Source organism: Carcharodon carcharias, chromosome 32, assembly GCF_017639515.1.
Source record: "Carcharodon carcharias isolate sCarCar2 chromosome 32, sCarCar2.pri, whole genome shotgun sequence".
NCBI classification, from domain to species: Eukaryota; Metazoa; Chordata; class Chondrichthyes; order Lamniformes; family Lamnidae; genus Carcharodon; species Carcharodon carcharias.
Genome location: NC_054498.1, coordinates 28,310,944 through 28,335,968, shown reverse-complemented (window position 1 = coordinate 28,335,968; position 25,025 = coordinate 28,310,944). Strand labels below are relative to the sequence as shown.

Below are 25,025 nucleotides of genomic sequence, written 5' to 3'. Positions count from 1 at the left end.
TTGTCCATTGCCCCCACCCCATACAGCTCACTTCTACCTCCATTGCCCCCACCCCATACAGCTCACTACTACCTCCATTGTCCATTGTCCCCACTCCATACAGCTCACTTCTACCTCCATTGTCCCCACCCCATACAGCTCACTTCTACCTCCACTGTCCATTGCCCCCACCCCATACAGCTCACTGCTACCTCCATTGTCCCCACCCCATACAGCTCACTTCTACCTCCATTGTCCATTGTCCTCACCCCATAAAGCTCGCTTCTACCTCCACTGTCCATTGCCCCCACCCCATACAGCTCACTGCTACCTCCACTGCCCCCACCCCATACTGCTCACTTCTACCTCCATTGTCCATTGTCCCCACCCCATACAGCTCACTTCTACCTCCATTGTCTATTGCCTCCACCCCATACAGCTCACTTCTACCTCCATTGTCCATTGTCCCCACCCCACACAGCTCACTCCTACCTCCATTGCCCCCACCCCATACAGCTCACTTCTACTTCCATTGTCTATTGCCTCCACCCCATACTGCTCACTTCTACCTCCATTGTCCATTGTCCCCACCCCATACAGCTCACTTCTACCTCCATTGTCTATTGCCTCCACCCCATACAGCTCACTTCTACCTCCATTGTCCATTGTCCCCACCCCATACAGCTCACTTCTACCTCCATTGTCCATTGACCCCACCCCATACAGCTCACTTCTACCTCCATTGTCCATTGCCCCCAACCCCATATAGCTCACTTCTACCTCCACGGTCCCCACCCCACACAGCTCACTTTTACTCCATTGTCACCACCCGATACAGCTCACTTCTACCTCCATTGTCCATTGCCTCCACCCCATACAGCTCACTTCTACCTACATTGTCCATGGTCTCCACGCCATACAGCTCACTTCTACCTCCATTGTCCATTGTCCCCAACCCCATACAGCTCACTTCGACCTCCATTGCCAATTGTCCCCACCCCATACAGCTCACTTCTACCTTCACTCTCCATTGTCCCCACCCCATAGAGCTCACTTCTACCTCCATTACCCCCACCCCATACAGCTCACTTCTACCTCCATTGCCCCCACCCCATACATCTCACTTCTACCTCCATTTTCCATTGTCCCCACCCCATACAGCTCACGTCTACCTCCACTGTCCATTGCCCCCACCCCATACAGCTCACTTCTACCTCCATTGCCCCCACCCCATACAGCTCACTTCTACCTTTATTGTCCATTGTCCCCACCCCATACAGCTCACTTCTACCTCCATTGCCCCACCCCAAACAGCTCACTGCTACCTCCATTGTCCATTGTCCCCACCCCATACAGCTCACTTCTACCTCCATTGTCCCCACCCCATACAGCTCACTTCTACCTCCATTGCCCCCACCCCATACCGCTCACTTCTACCTCCGTTGCCCCCACCCCATACAGCTCACTTCTACCTCGATTGTCCCCACCCCATACAGCTCACTTCTACCTCCATTGTCCCCACCCGATACAGCTCGCTTCTACCTCCATTGTCCATTGTCCCCACCCCATACAGCTCGCTTCTGCCTCTATTGCCCCTACCCCATACTGCTCACTTCTACCTCCATTGTCCATTGTCCCCACCCCATACAGCTCACTTCTACCTCCATTGTCTATTGTCCCCACTCCATACAGCTCACTTCTACCTCCATTGTCCACTGACCCCACCCCATGCAGCTCACTTCTACCTCCACTGTCCCCACCCCATACAGCTTACTTCTACCTCCATTCTCCATTGCCCCCAACCCCATACAGCTCACATCTACCTCCATTGACCCCACCCCCATACAGCTCACTTCTACCTCCATTGTCCATTGCCTCCACCCCATACAGCTCACTTCTACCTCCACTGTCCAATGTCCCCACCCCATACAGCTCACTTCTACCTCCATTGTGCATTGACCCCACTCCATACAGCTCACTTCTACCTCCACTGTCCCCACCCCATACAGCTCACTTCTACCCCCATTGTCCATTGCCCCCAACCCCATACAGCTCACTTCTACCTCCATGGTCCCCACCCCACACAGCTCACTTTTACTCCATTGTCACCACCCCATACAGCTCACTTCTACCTCCATTGTCCATTGCCTCCACCCCATACAGCTCACTTCTACCTACATTGTCCATGGTCCCCACACCATACAGCTCACTTCTACCTCCATTGTCCATTGTCCCCAACCCCATACAGCTCACTTCTACCTCCATTGTCCATTGCCCCACCCCATACAGCTCACTTCTACAGCCACTCTCCATTGTCCCCACCCCATACAGCTCACTTCTACCTCCATTGTCCATTGCCCCCACCCCATACAGCTCACTTCTACCTCCATTGCCCCCACCCCATACAGCTCACTTCTACCTCCATTGCCCCCACCCCATACAGCTCACTTCTACCTCCATTGCCCCCACCCCATACAGCTCACTTCTACCTCCATTGTCCATTGCCTCCACCCCATACAGCTCACTTCTACCTACATTGTCCATGGTCCCCACCCCATACAGCTCACTTCTACCTTCATTGTCCATTGCCTCCACGCCATACAGCTCACTTCTACCTCCCTTGTCCATTGTCCCCAACCCCATACAGCTCACTTCTACCTCCATTGTCCATTGTCCCCACCCCATACAGCTCACTTCTACAGCCACTCGCCATTGTCCCCACCCCATACAGCTCACTTCTACCTCCATTGTCCATTGCCCCCACCCCATACAGCTCACTTCTACCTCCATTGCCCCCACCCCATACAGCTCACTTCTACCTCCATTGCCCCCACCCCATACAGCTCACTTCTACCTCCATTGCCCCCACCCCATACAGCTCACTTCTACCTCCATTGTCCATTGTCCCCACCCAATACAGCTCACGTCTACCTCCATTGTCCATTGCCCCCACCCCATACAGCTCACTTCTACCTCCATTGCCCCCACCCCATACAGCTCACTACTACCTCCATTGTCCATTGTCCCCACTCCATACAGCTCACTTCTACCTCCATTGTCCCCACCCCATACAGCTCACTTCTACCTCCACTGTCCATTGCCCCCACCCCATACAGCTCACTGCTACCTCCATTGTCCCCACCCCATACAGCTCACTTCTACCTCCATTGTCCATTGTCCTCACCCCATAAAGCTCGCTTCTACCTCCACTGTCCATTGCCCCCACCCCATACAGCTCACTGCTACCTCCACTGCCCCCACCCCATACTGCTCACTTCTACCTCCATTGTCCATTGTCCCCACCCCATACAGCTCACTTCTACCTCCATTGTCTATTGCCTCCACCCCATACAGCTCACTTCTACCTCCATTGTCCATTGTCCCCACCCCACACAGCTCACTCCTACCTCCATTGCCCCCACCCCATACAGCTCACTTCTACTTCCATTGTCTATTGCCTCCACCCCATACTGCTCACTTCTACCTCCATTGTCCATTGTCCCCACCCCATACAGCTCACTTCTACCTCCATTGTCTATTGCCTCCACCCCATACAGCTCACTTCTACCTCCATTGTCCATTGTCCCCACCCCATACAGCTCACTTCTACCTCCATTGTCCATTGACCCCACCCCATACAGCTCACTTCTACCTCCATTGTCCATTGCCCCCAACCCCATATAGCTCACTTCTACCTCCATTGTCCCCACCCCACACAGCTCACTTTTATCTCCATTGTCACCACCCCATACAGCTCACTTCTACCTCCACTGTCCATTGTCCCCACCCCATACAGCTCACTTCTACCTCCATTGTCCATTGTCCCCACCCCATACAGCTCACTTCTACATCCATTGTCCCCACCCCATACAGCTCACTTCTACCTCTATTGTCCCCACCCCATACAGCTCACTTCTACCTCCATTGTCCCCACCCCATACAGCTCACTTCTACCTCCATTGTCCATTGCCCCCACCCTATACAGCTCACTTCTACCTCCATTGTCCATTGTCCCCACCCCATACAGCTCACTTCTACCTCCATTGTCCATTGCCCCCACCCCATATAGCTCACTTCTACCTCCACTGTCCATTGTCCCCACCCCATACAGCTTACTTCTACCTCCATTGTCCATTGCCCCCACCCCATACAGCTCACTTCTACCTCCACTGCCCCCACCCCATACAGCTCACTTCTACCTCCATTGTCCACTGTCCCCACCCCATACAGCTCACTTCTACCTCCATTGTCCATTGCCCCCATCCCATACAGCTCACTTCTACCTCCATTGTCCCCACCCCATACAGCTCACTTCTACCTCCATTGTCTCCACCCCATACAGCTGACTTCTACCTTCACTGCCCCCACCCCATACAGCTCACTTCTACCTCCATTGTCCATTGTCCCCACCCCATACAGCTCACTTCTACCTCCATTGTCCATTGCCCCCACCCCATACAGCTCACTTCTACCTCCATTGCCCCCACTCCATACAGCTCACTTCTACCTCCATTGTCCATTGTCCCCACCCCATACAGCTCACTTCTACCTCCATTGTCCATTGCCCCCACCCCATACAGCTCACTTCTACCTCCATTGCCCCCACCCCATACAGCTCACTTCTACCTCCACTGTCCATTGCCCCCACCCCATACAGCTCACTTCTACCTCCATTGTCCATTGTCCTCACCCCATACAGCTCGCTTCTGCCTCTATTGCCCCCACCCCATACAGCTCACTTCTACCTCCATTGTCCATTGTCCCCACCCTATACAGCTCACTTCTACCTCCATTGTCCATTGTCCCCACCCCAAACAGCTCGCTTCTGCCTCTATTGCCCCCACCCCATACAGTTCACTTCTACCTCCATTGTCTCCACCCCATACAGCTCGCTTCTGCGTCTATTGCCCCCACCCCATACAGTTCACTTCTGCCTCCATTGTCCATTGTCCCCACCCCACACAGCTCACTCCTACCTCCATTTCCCCCACCCCATACAGCTCACTTCTACCTCCATTGTCCATTGTCCCCACCCCATACAGCTCACTTCTACCTCCATTGTCCATTGTCCCCACCCCATACAGCTCGCTTCTGCCTCTATTGCCCCCACCCCATACAGTTCACTTCTACCTCCATTGTCTCCACCCCATACAGCTCGCTTCTGCCTCTATTGCCCCCACCCCATACAGTTCACTTCTGCCTCCATTGTCCATTGTCCCCACCCCACACAGCTCACTCCTACCTCCATTGCCCCCACCCCATACAGCTCACTCTTACCTCCATTGTCCATTGTCCCCACCCCATACAGCTCACTTCTACCTCCATTGTCCATTGGCCCCACCCCATACAGCTCGCTTCTGCCTCCATTGTCCATTGTCCCCACCCCATACAGTTCACTTGTGCCTCCATTGCCTCCACCCCATACAGCTCACTTCTACCTCCATTGTCCCCACCCATACATCATGCTTCTTCCTCCATTGTCCATTGCCTCCACCCCATACAGGTCATTTCTGTCTCTATTGCCCCCACCCCATACAGCTCACTTCTGCCTCTATTGTCCCTGCCCCATACAGTTCACTTCTGCCTCCATTGCCTCCACCCCATACAGCTCGCTTCTACCTCCATTGTCCCCACCCATACATCATGCTTCTACCTCCATTGTCCATTGCCCCCACCCCATACAGCTCACTTCTGCCTCTATTGCCCCCACCCCATACAGCTCACTTCTGCCTCTATTGCCCCCACCCATACAGCTCACTTCTGCCTCTATTGTCCCCACCCCATACAGTTCACTTCTGCCTCCATTGCCTCTCACCCATACATTATGCTTCTACCTCCTTCCCAAGATTCATAAACCGGACCTCCCTACAGAACTCTTCAGTCCTTCTGCTCCATTGATCTGATCTCCTCCTATCTTCCTGCAGCAGCAATTGGAAAGTCATTTCTCCGATACGAGAGAGAGTAGAGGAACAGGAACAAGGGTGGGCTCTTCATTTTGTTGTTCAATTAGAGCAAGGTAGACTGTATTTTAACTCCACCTACACACGCCTTTGGTCTGTATCTCTTCCCTTAAAGTGCTTTGGGACTTTGAGGTAATGAAAGGTACTACAGAAATGCAGCAGGGAGCCACAGATAAGAATCATCATCCTACAGTTCACGGAGGTGCAGAGACCACATTACCTGTGCAGAAGAACACAAGAAATAGAAGCATGAGTAGGGCCATTGGGCTATCGAGACAGCTCTGTTATTCGATAAAACTATGGCTGATCTGATTGTGTCCTCAACTCCACTTTCTTGTCTGCCCCCCATAACCCGGCCCCCCATAACCCGCCCCCCCATAACCCTCTCCACTCCCTTGTCTGACAAAAATCTGAATAATTCAGCCTTGAATGCACTCAGTAACCCAGCCTCCACTGCTCTCTGGGTAAGAGAATTCCACAGTTTTAATGACAGTCTGAGAGAAAATATTGCTCCTTACCTCAGTCTTAATTTTTAAACTGTGTCCCTAGTTCTCACCTCTCCCAAAAGGGTGAACATTCTCTCAGCATCCACCCTGTCAAGTCCCCTCAGGATCTTATATGTTTCAATAAGGTCACCTCTCATTCTTCTAAACTCCAATGAGTATAGGCCCAACCTACTCAACCTCTCGTCATAAGACAAGCCCTTCATCCCAGGAATCTGTCAAGTGTGCCTTCTCTGAATTGCTTTGAATATAATTATATATTTTCTTAAGTAAGCAGTGCAAAACTGTACACATACTCCAGATGTGGTCTCACCAACACCCTGTGCAACTGTAGCAAACATCACTACTTTTATATTCCATTCCCTTGCGATAAATGACTACATTTCACTTGTCTTCCTAATCCCTTGCCGTGCCTGCATTCTAACTTTATGATTCCTGTACCAGGGCACCCAGATCCCCCTGTACTAGAGTCTTCAATCTCTCTCCATTTAGATAATATACTGTTTTTCTATTCTTCTTGCCAAAGTGGACAAGTTCAGATCTTTCCACATGATACTTCATCTGCTAAATTTTTGCCCACTCACTTAACCTATCTAAATCCCTCTATAGACTCTATGCCCCTTGCCAATTTACTTTCCTACTTATCTTTGTATGATCAACAAATTTAGCAGCCATACCTTCATCCAGGTCATTGATATAGGTTGTGAGTAGTTGAGGCCTCAGCACTGATACTTGTAGCATTCCATTGGTACTGGCTTGCCAACCCAAAAATGGTCCATTTATCCCAACTCTCTGCTTCCTGGTAGCTAATCAATCCTCTGTCCATGCTACCCCATATACCATAAGCTCTTATTTTGTGGAAGTAACCTTTGATGTGGCACCTTGTCAAATGTCTTTTGGAAATCCAAGTATACCACATCTACAGATTCCCCTTTATCCAGCTTGCTTATTGCTTCCTCAAAGTACTCTAATGAATTAGTCAAACAAGATTTCGGTTTCCCTTTCACTTGTTGATTCTGTCTGATGGTATTTTGATTTTCTACATGTCCTGCTATTACCTCTTTAATAATGTCCCTATGACAGATGTTAGACTAACTGGCCTATAGTTTCCTGCTTTTTGTCTCCCTCCTTTGTTGAATAGAGCTGTTACATTAGCAATTTTGACCTTTCCAGAAAGTAGGGAACTTTGGAAAATCACCACCAATGCAGCCACTTTTTTGAAGACCCCAGAATGCAGGCCATCAGGTTAATGGGACCTGTCAACCTTCAGTTCTAATAGTTTTCCCAGTACCCCTTCCCTAGTGATAGTGATTGTTTGAAGTTCCTCCCCCGCCCCCGCACCAAGCCCCCTATCACCTCTTAACCTTCAAGTTTTCTTGGATTTTTTTGTGTCTTCTACGGTCAAGAAATAACTGTTCAACACTTCCACCATTTCCTTGTTTCCCAATGCTAATTCTCCAGTCTTACCCGCTAAGTGAGCAACACTCGCTTTAGTTACTCTTTTCCTTTTTAAATACTTACATTTCTAGTTGACTTTCTCTCATACTCTAATTTCACCCTCCCTATTATATTTGTTACTCGCGCTTTACTGATTTCAAAAATCTTTCCAATCTTCTGACATACCACTAATCTTTGCAGTATTGCTTTTCCTTTCATTTTGATCCTATCTTTAACTTTCGTAGTTAGCCAAGGATGATGCATCCTTCTTCCAGGTTCTTTCTTTCTCAATGGAATATACCTTGGCTGAGAGTTACGAAATATTTCCTTAAATGTCTGCCACTGTTTCTGTACTGTCCTACTTTTTAAACTATTTTCCTAGTTCATTTTTGCCAACCCTGTCCTCATACCTTTGTAATTGCCTTTATTTAAGTTTAAGACACTAGTCTTAGACCCATACTTCTCACCCTTCTCTCGCTCAAACTGAATTATTTCTATACCTGATTAATGAGAAAATATATCTGCAACTATTTTGAAAAAAACAAAAGCCTGTCAAGAAGCCATGTCCACATTGAGGCACAAACTCATTAATAATTTGCTGTCTGACCTCTTTTACAAGTTACCAGAGAGCGACCATCTATCAGTCAGCAATCACAGATCATTTGACTTGCCAGCATCATAAGCCATTTTTGATCTTTTTGTATCACCCAACTGGAAATAATTAAAGACAGGAAGGATTGACTTAGCTATTCATAACTCTCCCCACAACACGCTGGCTCATCACTGACTGTAGTTAATGTAAATGACATGTCTTTATTGTAATACTGACAATACTGAGACCCACTTAATCCTGGATTAATGACAAGCAGCATGCTTCCACAAAGCTGGAACAGTCACAGGGTTTTACCTCATAAATGATGCAAAGAAACTGCTCTCTGAATAAGAAAGCATTCTCCAACACTCAGGATCAACCATACCCAATGTATATTGCTGATAACGCAGCCACACTCTCACCTGCACAGCCCCAGCATTCTTACCCACCGCTCCCTGGCACTCTCACCCATGACCCCCTGGCACTCTCACCCACCACCCCATGTGCACGACACGCTCCACACCACTCCCATCCCTGGCGCTCTCACCACAGACACGGGCACTCTCATTCAGCTATCGACATGCCCTGGAAGATGATCAGCATCCCACTTCAAACGAGCGGAACAGAATTGTTATTGAACTGTGAAAAAGTTACAGCCAGACCATAATTAGCCTGAGGCCAGGAAGCACAAATGACTTTCAATCAGCACTGAGAACACATTATGACCCAGCCAAGCAGATGTGAGCAGAGATATGAGGCACACAATAGTCATGCAGATTGGAGCAGTACATTAGGTTATTAGAGTTTTAAGATAGTTTCCTGGCTCTTGTTCACCTCCTTGGGTGATTGCCTATGTAATTGTAAAATGGCCTCGGTTAACAGGACAAACACTATCTTATGGTACATGGATACTAATTTGATTTTCAGCGTTTCTGTACAAAGCTGTTCATAGTCAGGTTCAACGTTTTAAGTTTTTTGATATGCAAGTTCTAAACAGCAGTTTATAAATCTTTAAAGGCTTTCCTAGTGTCCACCACATTCGAATTCATGTGGTTTAGCTGCATTACAGGGAACCCCTGTGGGAATAAGCATTTAACGGTGTTTAGGAGCTTGCACACAAGTAAATGGAAACCAAACTGTGAATCTTCACCAGATCACTGCTGCAGCCTGGTCATCAAATCATCCCCGCCTACACAGTAACAGTAAACACACAGCTTTATGTTTAAAAGTCATTGAGGAAAACAAACAGTTATGAAGACATTCATTAAAAAAAACTTGCAGGATAAACTAAGGCCAAAACATATGTGCTCGAGTTTTGTAACAGAGTCTTTCCCTCAAGTTCAGCTGAGCTGTCGCTTTGATACAATTTTCAGGGGCAACCACACATGGAGCAAAGTGGAAACACGTACACAGACCATCTTGCAACACTCATGATCAGTGTCCTGCCCACTGTGAAGTGAATGATCCCACACACATGACAACAGAAACAAAGCAGGAAGAAGTGGGTAAGAGACACTGTTTATGAGCCTAACTTAATACGAGAAAAATTGGGGGTAATGCAGTTGGTGTTGATGTGATGTGGTGTGTATGGACTTTCAAAAGACATTCAATACAGTGCCACACAACAGACTTGTGAGTAAAGTTATAGCTCATGGAATAAAGGGACAGTAGCAACGTGGAATCAAAACTGGCTGAGTAACAAGAAACAGAGAGTAGTGGTTAACGGATATTTTTCGGGTTGGAAGAAGGTTTGAGGTGGAGGTCCCCAGGGGTCGGTACTGGTATATGTACATAAGTCACTAAAGGCAGCAGGACAGGTGGAGAGAACAGTTAATAAAGCATACAGTATCCTGGGCTTTATTAATAAGGGCATAGAGTACAAGAGCAGGGAGGTTATGATGAGCTTATATAAGACAGTTAGTCCTCAGCTGGAGTATTGTGTACAGTTCTGGGCGCCACACTATAGGAAGGATGTGAACACATTGCAGAGAGTGCAGAAGAGGTTTACAAGAATGGTTCCAGGGATGAGAAACTTCAGTTATGAAGATAAATTAGAGGAGCTGGGACTGATCTCTTTGGAGAGGAGAAGGCTAAGAGGAGATTTGGTAGAGGTGTTCAAAATCATGAGGGGGCTGGTTAAAGTAGATAGGGAGAAACTGTTCCTGCTCGTAAAAGGATCGAGAACCAGAGGGCAGAGATTTGTGATGGCAGAAATATGGTGGAGGCAGGTTCAATCCAGGCTTTCAAGAGGGCATTAGGTGCTTACTTGAATAGAAAAAATATGCAGGGGCACGGGGAACAGGCAGGAGAATGGCACTGAGTCATAATGCTCATTCGGAGAGCTGGTGCAGACATGATGGGCTGAATGGCCTCCTTCTGTACTGTAACATTCTGATTCTGCGAAATACAATCCATAAAGAAATTAGAAACAGTAGCACACACGCCAAGTGCTCACAAAAGGAAATCAGAGGTTAGTTGGATGAAACATTAAACAAATCAAATAATAAGACACTCCAGAGGTCCTGGTCTGGGATATGTTTACGTGGTTTGTTAGAAGATGGGTTTTTGGTTATCGTGTTAGTCGGTTGGAGTCGTCATTTTGTCCGATTGATGGCTGAAGATTGTTTTTCTAAACACTATATAACTGAATTGAAAAATCCAAAAAGACAGACATTCAAGTGATTCTAAACTCCCACGGGAGCTTCAGTAGAAGGGAGCTCAGGGCAGAGGGTTAACAAGCACTGCCTCCTGCTGGTGGGGCAGAATTAACTTCAAAATTCAAAATCTCCTTTGACTTGTGATGCAAGTTCTCTTTAAAAAGTCAAAAAAGAAAGAGCTCCCACTCAGAATTCTGCACCCGAATTGGGATATTGTAAATACCGAGCCAAACCAGGGCCAAGGTACAGGGCCAGCTGGGAGGGTGGTAGTTGCAGGGTTGCACCAGTCCAATACTTGACCAACGCCTGGCACTAGTGGAGAGCTTCCAGATCCGGCCTGAAAACAGGCTGTGAACCCAAAGGGGCAGTGCTTGTTAACCCTCTGCCCTGAGCTCCCTTCTACTGAAGCTCCCGTGGGAGTTTAGAATCACTTGAATGTCTGTCTTTTTGGATTTTTCAATTCAGTTATATAGTGTTTAGAAAAACAATCCTCAGCCATCAATCGGACAAAATGACGACTCCAACCGACTAACACGATAACCAAAAACCCATCTTCTAACAAACCACGTAAACATATCCCAGACCAGGACCTCTGGAGTGTCTTATTTTTTGATTTGTTTCATGTTTCATCCAACTAACCTCTGATTTCCTTTTGTGAGCACTTGGCGTGTGTGCTACTGTTTCTAATTTCTTTATGGATTGTATTTCGCAGAATCAGAATTTTTTTTCAATTCTGGATTATAACTAATACAGACATGAAAACAATTTTATTTAACGCCTCAATGATTTTTCTCCCAGTTATTGCTCCAATCAGTGTCCTGGAGATTGGGGTCTGCAATTCCGGGGTGGAGGTGGTGGGGGGGGGTTCCATGTCAATCCTGGAGCCTTGGCAGCTCTGGGTGCACCTTGCAGATAAACAGACTTTTGGAATTTGGAACACATCTCAGATTAAAAAGCCTAAGTAAAGTTAAACCACCTGTGATACAGCAAAAAAAAATTAAGTTAGCACCCGAATTAAGTGAAAATTTGAGATCGTTTCAGGTCACTGTTTTGAAAAGTGACCTGCAAATTGTCCTCTCTGCCACACCCTACCTTGGGGTTGCCACCACCTTCCTTGGCTGCATACAGCATTTGCAGTGCGGACTCTGCCAGAGTTTTGGTTTGGTCCAACACAGTCATCTGCTGCTGGTGGTCAAGGAGCTTTGATGCCACACCGATGGAGGCCAGGGTCAATGGTTCAAAGTAACTGGCCAGCTGCGTAACCTGAAGGTAACAGAACGAGAGAAAATAGATATGTTTCTATAAAGCAAAATTCCTCACTGGGACCAAAAGCATGATGAGTTGGAGCAAGAGCCAGCGCTGATCTGCTCTTTCTGGCAGGGCACAGTCTCAGGACAAGTGCCTGATTACTTAGGACTGAGTTGAGGAGAAATTACATCACTCAATGGCTTGCGAATCTTCAGAATTCTCTACCCTCGAGGGCTGTGGATGCTCGATCGTTGATTATATTTAAGACCGAGATGGACAGATTTTTGATCTCTCAGGGGATTAAGGCATATGGGGAGCAGGCAGGAGAGTGGTGCTGAGGTCCAAGGTCAGCCATGATCTTATTGAACAGTGAGCAGGCTGGAAGGGCCAATGGTTTACTCCAGCTCCCATATTTACCTTATGGCCAAGCTGAGCAGCTTCTCCTCGAGCAGCTGTGGCTATTGGATCGATCAGGTGTCCTATTTCCTGCACGGTCGAACTCATCTGTTCCTGCAAAGCCTGATGGACAGGGAACAAACAGAAAAAATATTTAAAGTTGAGAGAAGGGATAAAGCAGCAGGTCTCAGAGCAGCAAAACTGTCTGCTTCAGTTTCGAGCTGAACTTGGTAATCAGGAATATCAGGCACAGGCAAATACTGAATCAAACTTTCTCCTGATTTTTTATTCATTTATGGGGTGTGGGCATCACTGGCTGGGCCAGCATTTATTGCCCATCCCTAGTTGCCCTTGAGAAGGTGGTGGTGAGCTGCCTTCTTGAGCCGCTGCAGTCCATGTGGTGTAGGTACACCCACAGTGCTGTTAGGGAGGGAGTTCCAGGATTTTGACCCAGTGACAGTGAAGGAACGAAGATATATTTCCAAGTCAGAATGGTGAGTGACTTGGAGGGGAACTTCCGGGTGGTGATGTTCCCATCTTTCTGCTGCCCTTGTCCTTCTAGATGGTAGTGGTCGTGGGTTTGAAAGGTGATGTCTAAGGAACCTTGGTGAATTGCTGCAGTGCATCTTGTAGAAGGTACACACACTGCTGCTACTGTGCATCAGTGGTGGAGGGAGTGAATGTTTTGGATGGGATGCCAATCAAGCGGCTGCTTTATCCTGAATGGCATCAAGCTTCTTGAGTGTTGTGGGAGCTGCATTCATTCAGGTAAGTGGGGAGTATTCAATCACACTCCTGACTTGTACCTCGCAGATGGTGGACAGGCTTTCGAGAGTCAGGAGGTGAGTTACTCGTCACAGGATTCCTAGCCTCTGACCTGCTCTTGTAATCACAGTATTTATTTGGCTAGTCCAGTTCAGTTTCTGGTCAATGGAAACCCCCAGATGTTGATAGTGGGGGATTCAGTGATGGTAATGCCATTGAACATCAAAGGGCGATGGTTAGATTCTCTCATGTTGGAGATGGTCATTGCCTGGCACTTGTGTGGTGCGAATATTACTTGCCACTTGCCAGCCCAAGTCTGGACATTGTATTTCCCCAAATTTGTCTTCCCCCAATTTAGAATTTTTACTTCTGTTCTATCTTTGACCTTTGCCATAATGATACTAAATCTAACTATTATGGTCACTATCTCCAAAATGGTCCCCTACTGCTACTTCCTCCACTTGCCCAGCTTCATTTCCTAAGACTACATCTTGAATTGTGCCCCCTCTCGTTGGGCTTGTTATATGTTCTCCTGACCACAGTTCAAGAATTTGCACTCTCTGTGCCCTTCACACTGTTTGTATACCAATTAGGGAGGTTGAAGTCCCCAACTATTACTGCCCCATTGTTTCTTCACTCAAATTTACCTACATATTTGCTCTTCTAACTGCCTTCCACTATTTGGGGGTCTATAGCACACTGCTGGCAATGTGGCTGCCCCTTTTCTGTTTCTGAGCTCAATCTATACGGCCTCATTTGATGCTTCATTAAGTATATCATCTCTCCTCACAGCTGTCGTTAATTCTTTAACCAATAATGTTACACCCCCACCTTTTTTATCCCCCTCTTGATCCTGCCTGAAAACTCTTATACCCAGGGATGCTGAGCTGCCACTTTTGCCCCTCCTTAAGCCAAGTTTCCGTTCTAGCAGTGATATCGTGCTGCCATGTGTCTATTTGTGCCCTCAGCTCATTGGCTTTATTTACCACTCTCCTTGCATTTACATATATACCTTTTAACACGGCCAAATTCCTGTGCTGTACACTTTTTAGCCTGTGCTGTTTGTCTCAGAGTCACTCACTAATTCTCCATGTCCCATTCCCTGCTCTGAATTTGCCCTCAGGTTCCCATTCCTCTGCCTAGTTTAAACCCCGCCCACACACCCCAACAGCACTAGCAAATCTCCCTGCGAGGATATTCGTCCCAGTTCTGTTCAGGTGTAGACCATCCGGCTTGTACAGGGGCCCCCTTCCCCAGAACCAGTCCCAATGCCTCAGAAATTTGATGCCCTCCCTCCTACACCAGCTTTCCAGCCACGTGTTTATTCACTCAATTCTCCTATTTCTATACTCGCTTGCACATGGGACTGGGAGTACTCCTGAGAATACTGCTTTAGAGGTCCTGCTTTTAAATCTCCTCACCCACCTCCAGTAGAATGTCCTGCAGCCACTTGGTAACATCCTTAACCCTGGCACCAGAGAGGCAACTTACCATCCTGGTGTCACGCCTATGGCCACAGAAAGACCTGTCTGTTCCCCTAGCTAACGAATCCCCTATTACTACTGCTCTTACCCTCTTCTTTCTCCCCTCTTGTACAACAAAGCTGCCCGCGGTGCCACAAACATGGCTCTGACTGCACTCCCCCAAGAAACCAACGCCCTCACTGGTATCCAAAATAGAAAAGTGATTGGTGAGTGGGGCCCTTAGATGACCCCTGCACTACCTGCCTAGTTCTCTTGGACTGCCTGGTGGTCACCCATTCCCTTTCTGCCTCCAGGCTCCTAAGCTGGGGTGTGACCACCTCTCTGAACGCACCATCCACAGCTCTCAGCCTCACGGATACGCCACAGTGACTCCAGCCGCAGCTCAAGCTCCGTAACCCAGAGCTCAAGGTTCAGCAGCTGGTGACACCTCCTGCACGTGTGGCCATCTCGATCACTGGCAGCGCCCAAAAGTTCCCACATATTACACATTCCTCACAACCAAACTGTCCTGCCATGGCTTCAATTTACTTCTTTTAGGTTAACTTTATTTTACTTTGGTTTATTTATGCAGCTTTATTTTAGCTGGCCTCAAATTTACTTTATTTCCCTATTGCTTGTGTTTCTTATTTAAACGTAAGTAGCCCCTTCCTTTAAAAATAATGTGCTTTTCTAATTTTCAGCTACTTGACGACACTCCCTAGTTTCTCACTAACCAATGAACTTGTATTTCACCTGTGATGTTAGGTGCTAGGTGCTGCTGACTGCCTGACCCAGGGTCCTCCTCTCACTCTCTCCTCTAGGTGCTGCTCCCTGTCCCAGGGTCCTCCTCTCACACTCTCCTCTAGGTGCTGCTGACTGCCTGACCCAGGGTCCTCCTCTCACTCTCTCCTCTAGGTGCTGCTCCCTGTCCCAGGGTCCTCCTCTCACACTCTCCTCTAGGTGCTGCTGACTGTCCCAGGGTCCTCCTCTCACACTCTCCTCTAGGTGCTGCTGACTGTCCCAGGGTCCTCCTCTCACACTCTCCTCTAGGTGCTGCTGTCTGTCCCAGGGTCCTCCTCTCACACTCTGCTCTAGGTGCTGCTGACTGTCCCAGGGTCCTCCTCTCACACTCTCCTCTAGGTGCTGCTGACTGTCCCAGGGTCCTCCTCTCACACTCTCCTCTAGGTGCTGCTGCCTGTCCCAGGGTCCTCCTCTCACTCTCTCCTCTAGGTGCTGCTGACTGACTGTCCCAGGGTCCTCCTCTCACACTCTCCTCAAGGTACTGCTGATGACTGCCTGTCCCAGGGTCCTCCTCTCACACTCTCCTCTAGGTGCTGCTGACTGCCTGTCCCAGGGTCCTCCTCTCACACTCTCCTCTAGGTGCTGCTGACTGCCTGTCCCAGGGTCCTCCTCTCACACTCTCCTCTAGGTGCTGCTGACTGCCTGTCCCAGGGTCCTCCTCTCACACTCTCCTCTAGGTGCTGCTGACTGTCCCAGGATCCTCCTCTCACACTCTCCTCTAGGTGCTGCTGACTGTCCCAGGGTCCTCCTCTCACACTCTCCTCTAGGTGCTGCTGACTGCCTGTCCCAGGGTCCTCCTCTCACACTCTCCTCTAGGTGCTGCTGACTGTCCCAGGGTCCTCCTCTCACTCTCTCCTCTAGGTGCTGCTGACTGTCCCAGGGTCCTCCTCTCACTCTCTCCTCTAGGTGCTGCTGACTGTCTGTCCCAGGGTCCTCCTCTCACTCTCTCCTCTAGTTGCTGCTGACTGTCCCAGGGTCCTCCTCTCACACTCTCCTCTAGGTGCTGCTGACTGCCTGTCCCAGGGTCCTCCTCTCACACTCTCCTCTAGGTGCTGCTGACTGTCCCAGGATCCTCCTCTCACACTCTCCTCTAGGTGCTGCTGACTGTCCCAGGGTCCTCCTCTCACTCTCTCCTCAAGGTGCTACTGACTGTCCCAGGGTCCTCCTCTCACACTCTCCTCTAGGTGCTGACTGACTGTCCCAGGGTCCTCCTCTCACACTCTCCTCTAGGTGCTGCTGACTGCCTGTCCCAGGGTCCTCCTCTCACACTCTCCTCTAGGTGCTGCTGACTGTCCCAGGATCCTCCTCTCACACTCTCCTCTAGGTGCTGCTGACTGCCTGTCCCAGGGTCCTCCTCTCACACTCTCCTCTAGGTGCTGCTGACTGTCCCAGGGTCCTCCTCTCACTCTCTCCTCTAGGTGCTGCTGACTGTCCCAGGGTCCTCCTCTCACTCTCTCCTCTAGGTGCTGCTGACTGTCTGTCCCAGGTTCCTCCTCTCACTCTCTCCTCTAGGTGCTGCTGACTGTCCCAGGGTCCTCCTCTCACACTCTCCTCTAGGTGCTGCTGACTGCCTGTCCCAGGGTCCTCCTCTCACACTCTCCTCTAGGTGCTGCTGACTGTCCCAGGATCCTCCTCTCACACTCTCCTCTAGGTGCTGCTGACTGTCCCAGGGTCCTCCTCTCACTCTCTCCTCAAGGTGCTACTGACTGTCCCAGGGTCCTCCTCTCACACTCTCCTCTAGGTGCTGACTGACTGTCCCAGGGTCCTCCTCTCACACTCTCCTCTAGGTGCTGCTGACTGCCTGTCCCAGGGTCCTCCTCTCACACTCTCCTCTAGGTGCTGCTGACTGTCCCAGGATCCTCCTCTCACACTCTCCTCTAGGTGCTGCTGACTGTCCCAGGGTCCTCCTCTCACACTCTCCTCTAGGTGCTGCTGACTGTCCCAGGGTCCTCCTCTCACTCTCTCCTCTAGGTGCTGCTGACTGCCTGTCCCAGGGTCCTCCTCTCACACTCTCCTCTAGGTGCTGCTGACTGTCCCAGGGTCCTCCTCTCACACTCTCCTCTAGGTGCTGCTGACTGTCCCAGGGTCCTCCTCTCACTCTCTCCTCTAGGTGCTGCTGACTGTCTGTCCCAGGGTCCTCCTCTCACACTCTCCTCTAGGTGCTGCTGACAGCCTGTCCCAGGGTCCTCCTCTCACACTCTCCTCTAGGTGCTGCTGACAGCCTGTCCCAGGGTCCTCCTCTCACACTCTCCTCTAGGTGCTGCTGACTGTCCCAGGGTCCTCCTCTCGCACTCTCCTCTAGGTGCTGCTGACTGTCCCAGGGTCCTCCTCTCACACTCTCCTCTAGGTGCTGCTGACTGCCTGTCCCAGGGTCCTCCTCTCACTCTCGCCTCTAGGTGCTGCTGACTGCCTGTCCCAGGGTCCTCCTCTCACACTCTCCTCTAGGTGCTGCTGACTGCCTGTCCCAGGGTCCTCCTCTCACACTCTCCTCTAGGTGCTGCTGACTGCCTGTCCCAGGGTCCTCCTCTCACACTCTCCTCTAGGTGCTGCTGACTGTCCCAGGATCCTCCTATCACACTCTCCTCTAGGTGCTGCTGACTGTCCCAGGGTCCTCCTCTCACACTCTCCTCTAGGTGCTGCTGACTGCCTGTCCCAGGGTCCTCCTCTCACACTCTCCTCTAGGTGCTGCTGACTGTCCCAGGGTCCTCCTCTCACTCTCTCCTCTAGGTGCTGCTGACTGTCCCAGGGTCCTCCTCTCACTCTCTCCTCTAGGTGCTGCTGACTGTCTGTCCCAGGGTCCTCCTCTCACTCTCTCCTCTAGGTGCTGCTGACTGTCCCAGGGTCCTCCTCTCACACTCTCCTCTAGGTGCTGCTGACTGCCTGTCCCAGGGTCCTCCTCTCACACTCTCCTCTAGGTGCTGCTGACTGTCCCAGGATCCTCCTCTCACACTCTCCTCTAGGTGCTGCTGACTGTCCCAGGGTCCTCCTCTCACACTCTCCTCAAGGTGCTACTGACTGTCCCAGGGTCCTCCTCTCACACTCTCCTCTAGGTGCTGACTGACTGTCCCAGGGTCCTCCTCTCACACTCTCCTCTAGGTGCTGCTGACTGCCTGTCCCAGGGTCCTCCTCTCACACTCTCCTCTAGGTGCTGCTGACTGTCCCAGGATCCTCCTCTCACACTCTCCTCCAGGTGCTGCTGACTGTCCCAGGGTCCTCCTCTCACACTCTCCTCTAGGTGCTGCTGACTGTCCCAGGGTCCTCCTCTCACTCTCTCCTCTAGGTGCTGCTGACTGCCTGTCCCAGGGTCCTCCTCTCACACTCTCCTCTAGGTGCTGCTGACTGTCCCAGGGTCCTCCTCTCACACTCTCCTCTAGGTGCTGCTGACTGTCCCAGGGTCCTCCTCTCACTCTCTCCTCTAGGTGCTGCTGACTGTCTGTCCCAGGGTCCTCCTCTCACACTCTCCTCTAGGTGCTGCTGACTGCCTGTCCCAGGGTCCTCCTCTCACACTCTCCTCTAGGTGCTGCTGACTGCCTGTCCCAGGGTCCTCCTCTCACACTCTCCTCTAGGTGCTGCTGACTGTCCCAGGGTCCTCCTCTCGCACTCTCCTCTAGGTGCTGCTGACTGTCCCAGGGTCCTCCTCTCACACTCTCCTCTAGGTGCTGCTGACTGCCTGTCCCAGGGTCCTCCTCTCACTCTCGCCTCTAGGTGCTGCTGACTGCCTGTCCCAGGGTCCTCCTCTCACTCTCTCCTCTAGGTGCTGCTGACTGTCCCAGGGTCCTCCTCTCACACTCTCCTCTAGGTGCTGCTGACTGTCCCAGGGTCCTCCTCTCACACTCTCCTCTAGGTGCTGCTGACTGTCCCAGGGTCCTCCTCTCACACTCTCCTCTAGGTGCTGCTGACTGACTGTCCCAGGGTCCTCCTCTCACTCTCTCCTCTAGGTGCTGCTGACTGACTGTGCCAGGGTCCTCCTCTCACTCTCTCCTCTAGGTGCTGCTGACTGCCTGTCCCAGGGTCCTCCTCTCACACTCTCCTCTAGGTGCTGCTGACTGTCTGCCCCAGGGTCCTCCTCTCACTCTCTCCTCTAGGTGCAGCTGACTGTCCCAGGGTCCTCCTCTCACACTCTCCTCTAGGTGCTGCTGACTGCCTGTCCCAGGGTCCTCCTCTCACACTCTCCTCTAGGTGCTGCTGACTGTCCGAGGGTCCTCCTCTCACACTCTCCTCTAGGTGCTGCTGACTACATGTCCCAGGGTCCTCCTCTCACACTCTCCTCTAGGTGCTGCTGACTGTCCCAGGGTCCTACTCTCACACTCTCCTCTAGGTGCTGCTGACTGTCCCAGGGTCCTCCTCTCACACTCTCCTCTAGGTGCTGCAGACTGACTGTGCCAGTGTCCTCCTCTCACTCTCTCCTCTAGGTGCTGCTGACTGCCTGTCCCAGGGTCCTCCTCTCACACTCTCCTCTAGGTGCTGCTGAATGTCTGCCCCAGGGTCCTCCTCTCACTCTCTCCTCTAGGTGCAGCTGACTGTCCCAGGGTCCTCCTCTCACACTCTCCTCTAGGTGCTGCTGACTGCCTGTCCCAGGGTCCTCCTCTCACACTCTCCTCTAGGTGCTGCTGACTGTCCGAGGGTCCTCCTCTCACACTCTCCTCTAGGTGCTGCTGACTGTCTGTCCCAGGGTCCTCCTCTCACACTCTCCTCTAGATGCTGCTGACTGTCCCAGGGTCCTCCTCTCACTCTCTCCTCTAGGTGCTGACTGACTGTCCCAGGGCCCTCCTCTCACACTCTCCTCTAGGTGCTGCTGACTGTCCGAGGGTCCTCCTCTCACACTCTCCTCTAGGTGCTGCTGACTACCTGTCCCAGGGTCCTCCTCTCACACTCTCCTCTAGGTGCTGCTGACTGTCTGTCCCAGGGTCCTCCTCTCACACTCTCCTCTAGGTGCTGCTGACTGTCCCAGGGTCCTCCTCTCACTCTCTCCTCTAGGTGCTGACTGACTGTCCCAGGGCCCTCCTCTCACACTCTCCTCTAGGTGCTGCTCTCTGTCCCAGGGTCCTCCTCTCACACTCTCCTCTAGGTGCTGCTGACTGCCTGTCCCAGGGCCCTCCTCTCACACTCTCCTCTAGGTGCTGCTGACTGCCTGTCCCAGGGTCCTCCTCTCACACTCTCCTCTAGGTGCTGCTGACTGTTCGAGGGTCCTCCTCTAACACTCTCCTCTAGGTGCTGCTGACTACCTGTCCCAGGGTCCTCCTCTCACACTCTCCTCTAGGTGCTGCTGACTGTCTGTCCCAGGGTCCTCCTCTCACACTCTCCTCTAGGTGCTGCTGACTGTCCCAGGGTCCTCCTCTCACTCTCTCCTCTAGGTGCTGACTGACTGTCCCAGGGCCCTCCTCTCACACTCTCCTCTAGGTGCTGCTCTCTGTCCCAGGGTCCTCCTCTCACACTCTCCTCTAGGTGCTGCTGACTGCCTGTCCCAAGGTCCTCCTCTCACACTCTCCTCTAGGTGCTGCTGACTGTCCCAGGGTCCTCCTCTCACACTCTCCTCTAGGTGCTGCTGACTGCCTGTCCCAGGGCCCTACTCTCACACTCTCCTCTAGGTGCTGCTGACTGACTGTCCCGGGTCCTCCTCTCACTCTCTCCTCTAGGTGCTGCTGACTGCCTGACCCAGGGTCCTCCTCTCACACTCTCCTCTAGGTGCTGCTGACTGTCTGCCCCAGGGTCCTCCTCTCACTCTCTCCTCTAGGTGCTGCTGACTGTCCCAGGGTCCTCCTCTCACACTCTCCTCTAGGTGCTGCTGACTGCCTGTCCCAGGGCCCTCCTCTCACACTCTCCTCTAGGTGCTGCTGACTGTCCCAGGGTCCTCCTCTCACACTCTCCTCTAGGTGCTGCTGACTGTCCCAGGGTCCTCCTCTCTCACTCTCCTCTAGGTGCTGCTGACTGTCCCAGGGTCCTCCTCTCACTCTCTCCTCTAGGTGCTGCTGACTGTCCCAGGGTCCTCCTCTCACTCTCTCCTCTAGGTGCTGCTCCCTGTCCCAGGGTCCTCCTCTCACACTCTCCTCTAGGTGCTGCTGACTGCCTGACCCAGGGTCCTCCTCTCACTCTCTCCTCTAGGTGCTGCTCCCTGTCCCAGGGTCCTCCTCTCACACTCTCCTCTAGGTGCTGCTGACTGTCCCAGGGTCCTCCTCTCACACTCTCCTCTAGTTGCTGCTGACTGTCCCAGGGTCCTCCTCTCACACTCTCCTCTAGGTGCTGCTGACTGTCCCAGGGTCCTCCTCTCACACTCTCCTCTAGGTGCTGCTGCCTGTCCCAGGGTCCTCCTCTCACTCTCTCCTCTAGGTGCTGCTGACTGACTGTCCCAGGGTCCTCCTCTCACACTCTCCTCTAGGTGCTGCTGCCTGTCCCAGGGTCCTCCTCTCACTCTCTCCTCTAGGTGCTGCTGACTGCCTGTCCCAGGGTCCTCCTCTCACACTCTCCTCTAGGTGCTGCTGACAGCCTGTCCCAGGGTCCTCCTCTCACACTCTCCTCTAGGTGCTGCTGACTGCCTGTCCCAGGGTCCTCCTCTCACACTCTCCTCTAGGTGCTGCTGACTGTCCAAGGATCCTCCTCTCACACTCTCCTCTAGGTGCTGCTGACTGTCCCAGGGTCCTCCTCTCACACTCTCCTCTAGGTGCTGCTGACTGCCTGTCCCAGGGTCCTCCACTCACACTCTCCTCTAGGTGCTGCTGACTGTCCCAGGGTCCTCCTCTCACACTCTCCTCTAGGTGCTGCTGACTGTACCAGGGTCCTCCTCTCACACTCTCCTCTAGGTGCTGACTGACTGTCGCAGTTTCCTCCTCTCACACTCTCCTCTAGGTGCTGCTGACTGCCTGTCCCAGGGTCCTCCTCTCAAACTCTCCTCTAGGTGCTGCTGACTGTCCCAGGATCCTCCTCTCACACTCTCCTCTAGGTGCTGCTGCCTGTCCCAGGGTCCTCCTCTCACTCTCTCCTCAAGGTGCTACTGACTGTCCCAGGGTCCTCCTCTCACACTCTCCTCTAGGTGCTGACTGACTGTCCCAGTTTCCTCCTCTCACACTCTCCTCTAGGTGCTGCTGACTGCCTGTCCCAGGGTCCTCCTCTCACACTCTCCTCTCGGTGCTGCTGACTGTCCCAGGATCCTCCTCTCACACTCTCCTCTAGGTGCTGCTGACTGTCCCAGGGTCCTCCTCTCACACTCTCCTCTAGGTGCTGCTGACTGACTGTCCCAGGGTCCTCCTCTCACACTCTCCTCTAGGTGCTGCTGACTGTCCGTCCCAGGGTCCTCCTCTCTCACTCTCCTCTAGGTGCTGCTGACTGCCTGTCCCAGGATCCTCCTCTCACACTCTCCTCTAGGTGCTGCTGACTGTCCCAGGGTCCTCCTCTCACTCTCTCCTCTAGGTGCTGCTGACTGTCCCAGGGTCCTCCTCTCACTCTCTCCTCTAGGTGCTGCTCCCTGTCCCAGGGTCCTCCTCTCACACTCTCCTCTAGGTGCTGCTGACTGCCTGACCCAGGGTCCTCCTCTCACACTCTCCTCTAGGTGCTGCTGACTGCCTGACCCAGGGTCCTCCTCTCACTCTCTCCTCTAGGTGCTGCTGACTGCCTGACCCAGGGTCCTCCTCTCACTCTCTCCTCTAGGTGCTGCTCCCTGTCCCAGGGTCCTCCTCTCACACTCTCCTCTAGGTGCTGCTGACTGTCCCAGGGTCCTCCTCTCACACTCTCCTCTAGGTGCTGCTGACTGTCCCAGGGTCCTCCTCTCACACTCTCCTCTAGGTGCTGCTGTCTGTCCCAGGGTCCTCCTCTCACACTCTCCTCTAGTTGCTGCTGACTGTCCCAGGGTCCTCCTCTCACACTCTCCTCTAGGTGCTGCTGACTGTCCCAGGGTCCTCCTCTCACACTCTCCTCTAGGTGCTGCTGACTGCCTGTCCCAGGGTCCTCCTCTCACACTCTCCTCTAGGTGCTGCTGACTGCCTGTCCCAGGGTCCTCCTCTCACACTCTCCTCTAGGTGCTGCTAACTGCCTGTCCCAGGGTCCTCCTCTCACACTCTCCTCTAGGTGCTGCTGTCTGTCCCAGGGTCCTCCTCTCACACTCTCCTCTAGTTGCTGCTGACTGTCCCAGGGTCCTCCTCTCACACTCTCCTCTAGGTGCTGCTGACTGTCCCAGGGTCCTCCTCTCACACTCTCCTCTAGGTGCTGCTGACTGCCTGTCCCAGGGTCCTCCTCTCACACTCTCCTCTAGGTGCTGCTGACTGCCTGTCCCAGGGTCCTCCTCTCACACTCTCCTCTAGGTGCTGCTAACTGCCTGTCCCAGGGTCCTCCTCTCACACTCTCCTCTAGGTGCTGCTGACTGTCCCAGGATCCTCCTCTCACACTCTCCTCTAGGTGCTGCTGACTGTCCCAGGGTCCTCCTCTCACACTCTCCTCTAGGTGCTGCTGACTGCCTGTCCCAGGGTCCTCCTCTCACACTCTCGTCTAGGTGCTGCTGACTGTCCCAGGGTCCTCCTCTCACACTCTCCTCTAGGTGCTGCTGCCTGTCCCAGGGTCCTCCTCTCACTCTCTCCTCTAGGTGCTGCTGACTGACTGTCCCAGGGTCCTCCTCTCACACTCTCCTCAAGGTACTGCTGATGACTGCCTGTCCCAGGGTCCTCCTCTCACACTCTCCTCTAGGTGCTGCTGACTGCCTGTCCCAGGGTCCTCCTCTCACACTCTCCTCTAGGTGCTGCTGACTGCCTGTCCCAGGGTCCTCCTCTCACACTCTCCTCTAGGTGCTGCTGACTGTCCCAGGATCCTCCTCTCACACTCTCCTCTAGGTGCTGCTGACTGTCCCAGGGTCCTCCTCTCACACTCTCCTCTAGGTGCTGCTGACTGCCTGTCCCAGGGTCCTCCTCTCACACTCTCCTCTAGGTGCTGCTGACTGTCCCAGGGTCCTCCTCTCACTCTCTCCTCTAGGTGCTGCTGACTGTCCCAGGGTCCTCCTCTCACTCTCTCCTCTAGGTGCTGCTGACTGTCTGTCCCAGGGTCCTCCTCTCACTCTCTCCTCTAGGTGCTGCTGACTGTCCCAGGGTCCTCCTCTCACACTCTCCTCTAGGTGCTGCTGACTGCCTGTCCCAGGGTCCTCCTCTCACACTCTCCTCTAGGTGCTGCTGATTGTCCCAGGATCCTCCTCTCACACTCTCCTCTAGGTGCTGCTGACTGTCCCAGGGTCCTCCTCTCACTCTCTC

At 52.2% G+C, this 25,025-nt stretch overlaps 1 protein-coding gene across 1 annotated transcript in view; it reads right to left on the bottom strand.

Annotated features, from left to right (window-relative positions):
- The window catches only part of tln2b (talin 2b), a 237,054-nt gene extending 221,553 nt beyond the window's left edge, over nucleotides 1-15,501 (bottom strand). Inside the window, exons 1-4 of the mRNA XM_041178380.1 lie at nucleotides 15,353-15,501; nucleotides 15,110-15,200; nucleotides 12,794-12,895; nucleotides 12,221-12,391 (exon numbers count right to left, since the gene is read on the bottom strand). Coding sequence (XP_041034314.1) covers nucleotides 12,221-12,391; nucleotides 12,794-12,895; nucleotides 15,110-15,200; nucleotides 15,353-15,501 — 513 coding nt within the window. The remainder of the gene's footprint in view (nucleotides 1-12,220; nucleotides 12,392-12,793; nucleotides 12,896-15,109; nucleotides 15,201-15,352) is intronic.
- Between the last annotated feature and the right edge of the window lie 9,524 nt (nucleotides 15,502-25,025).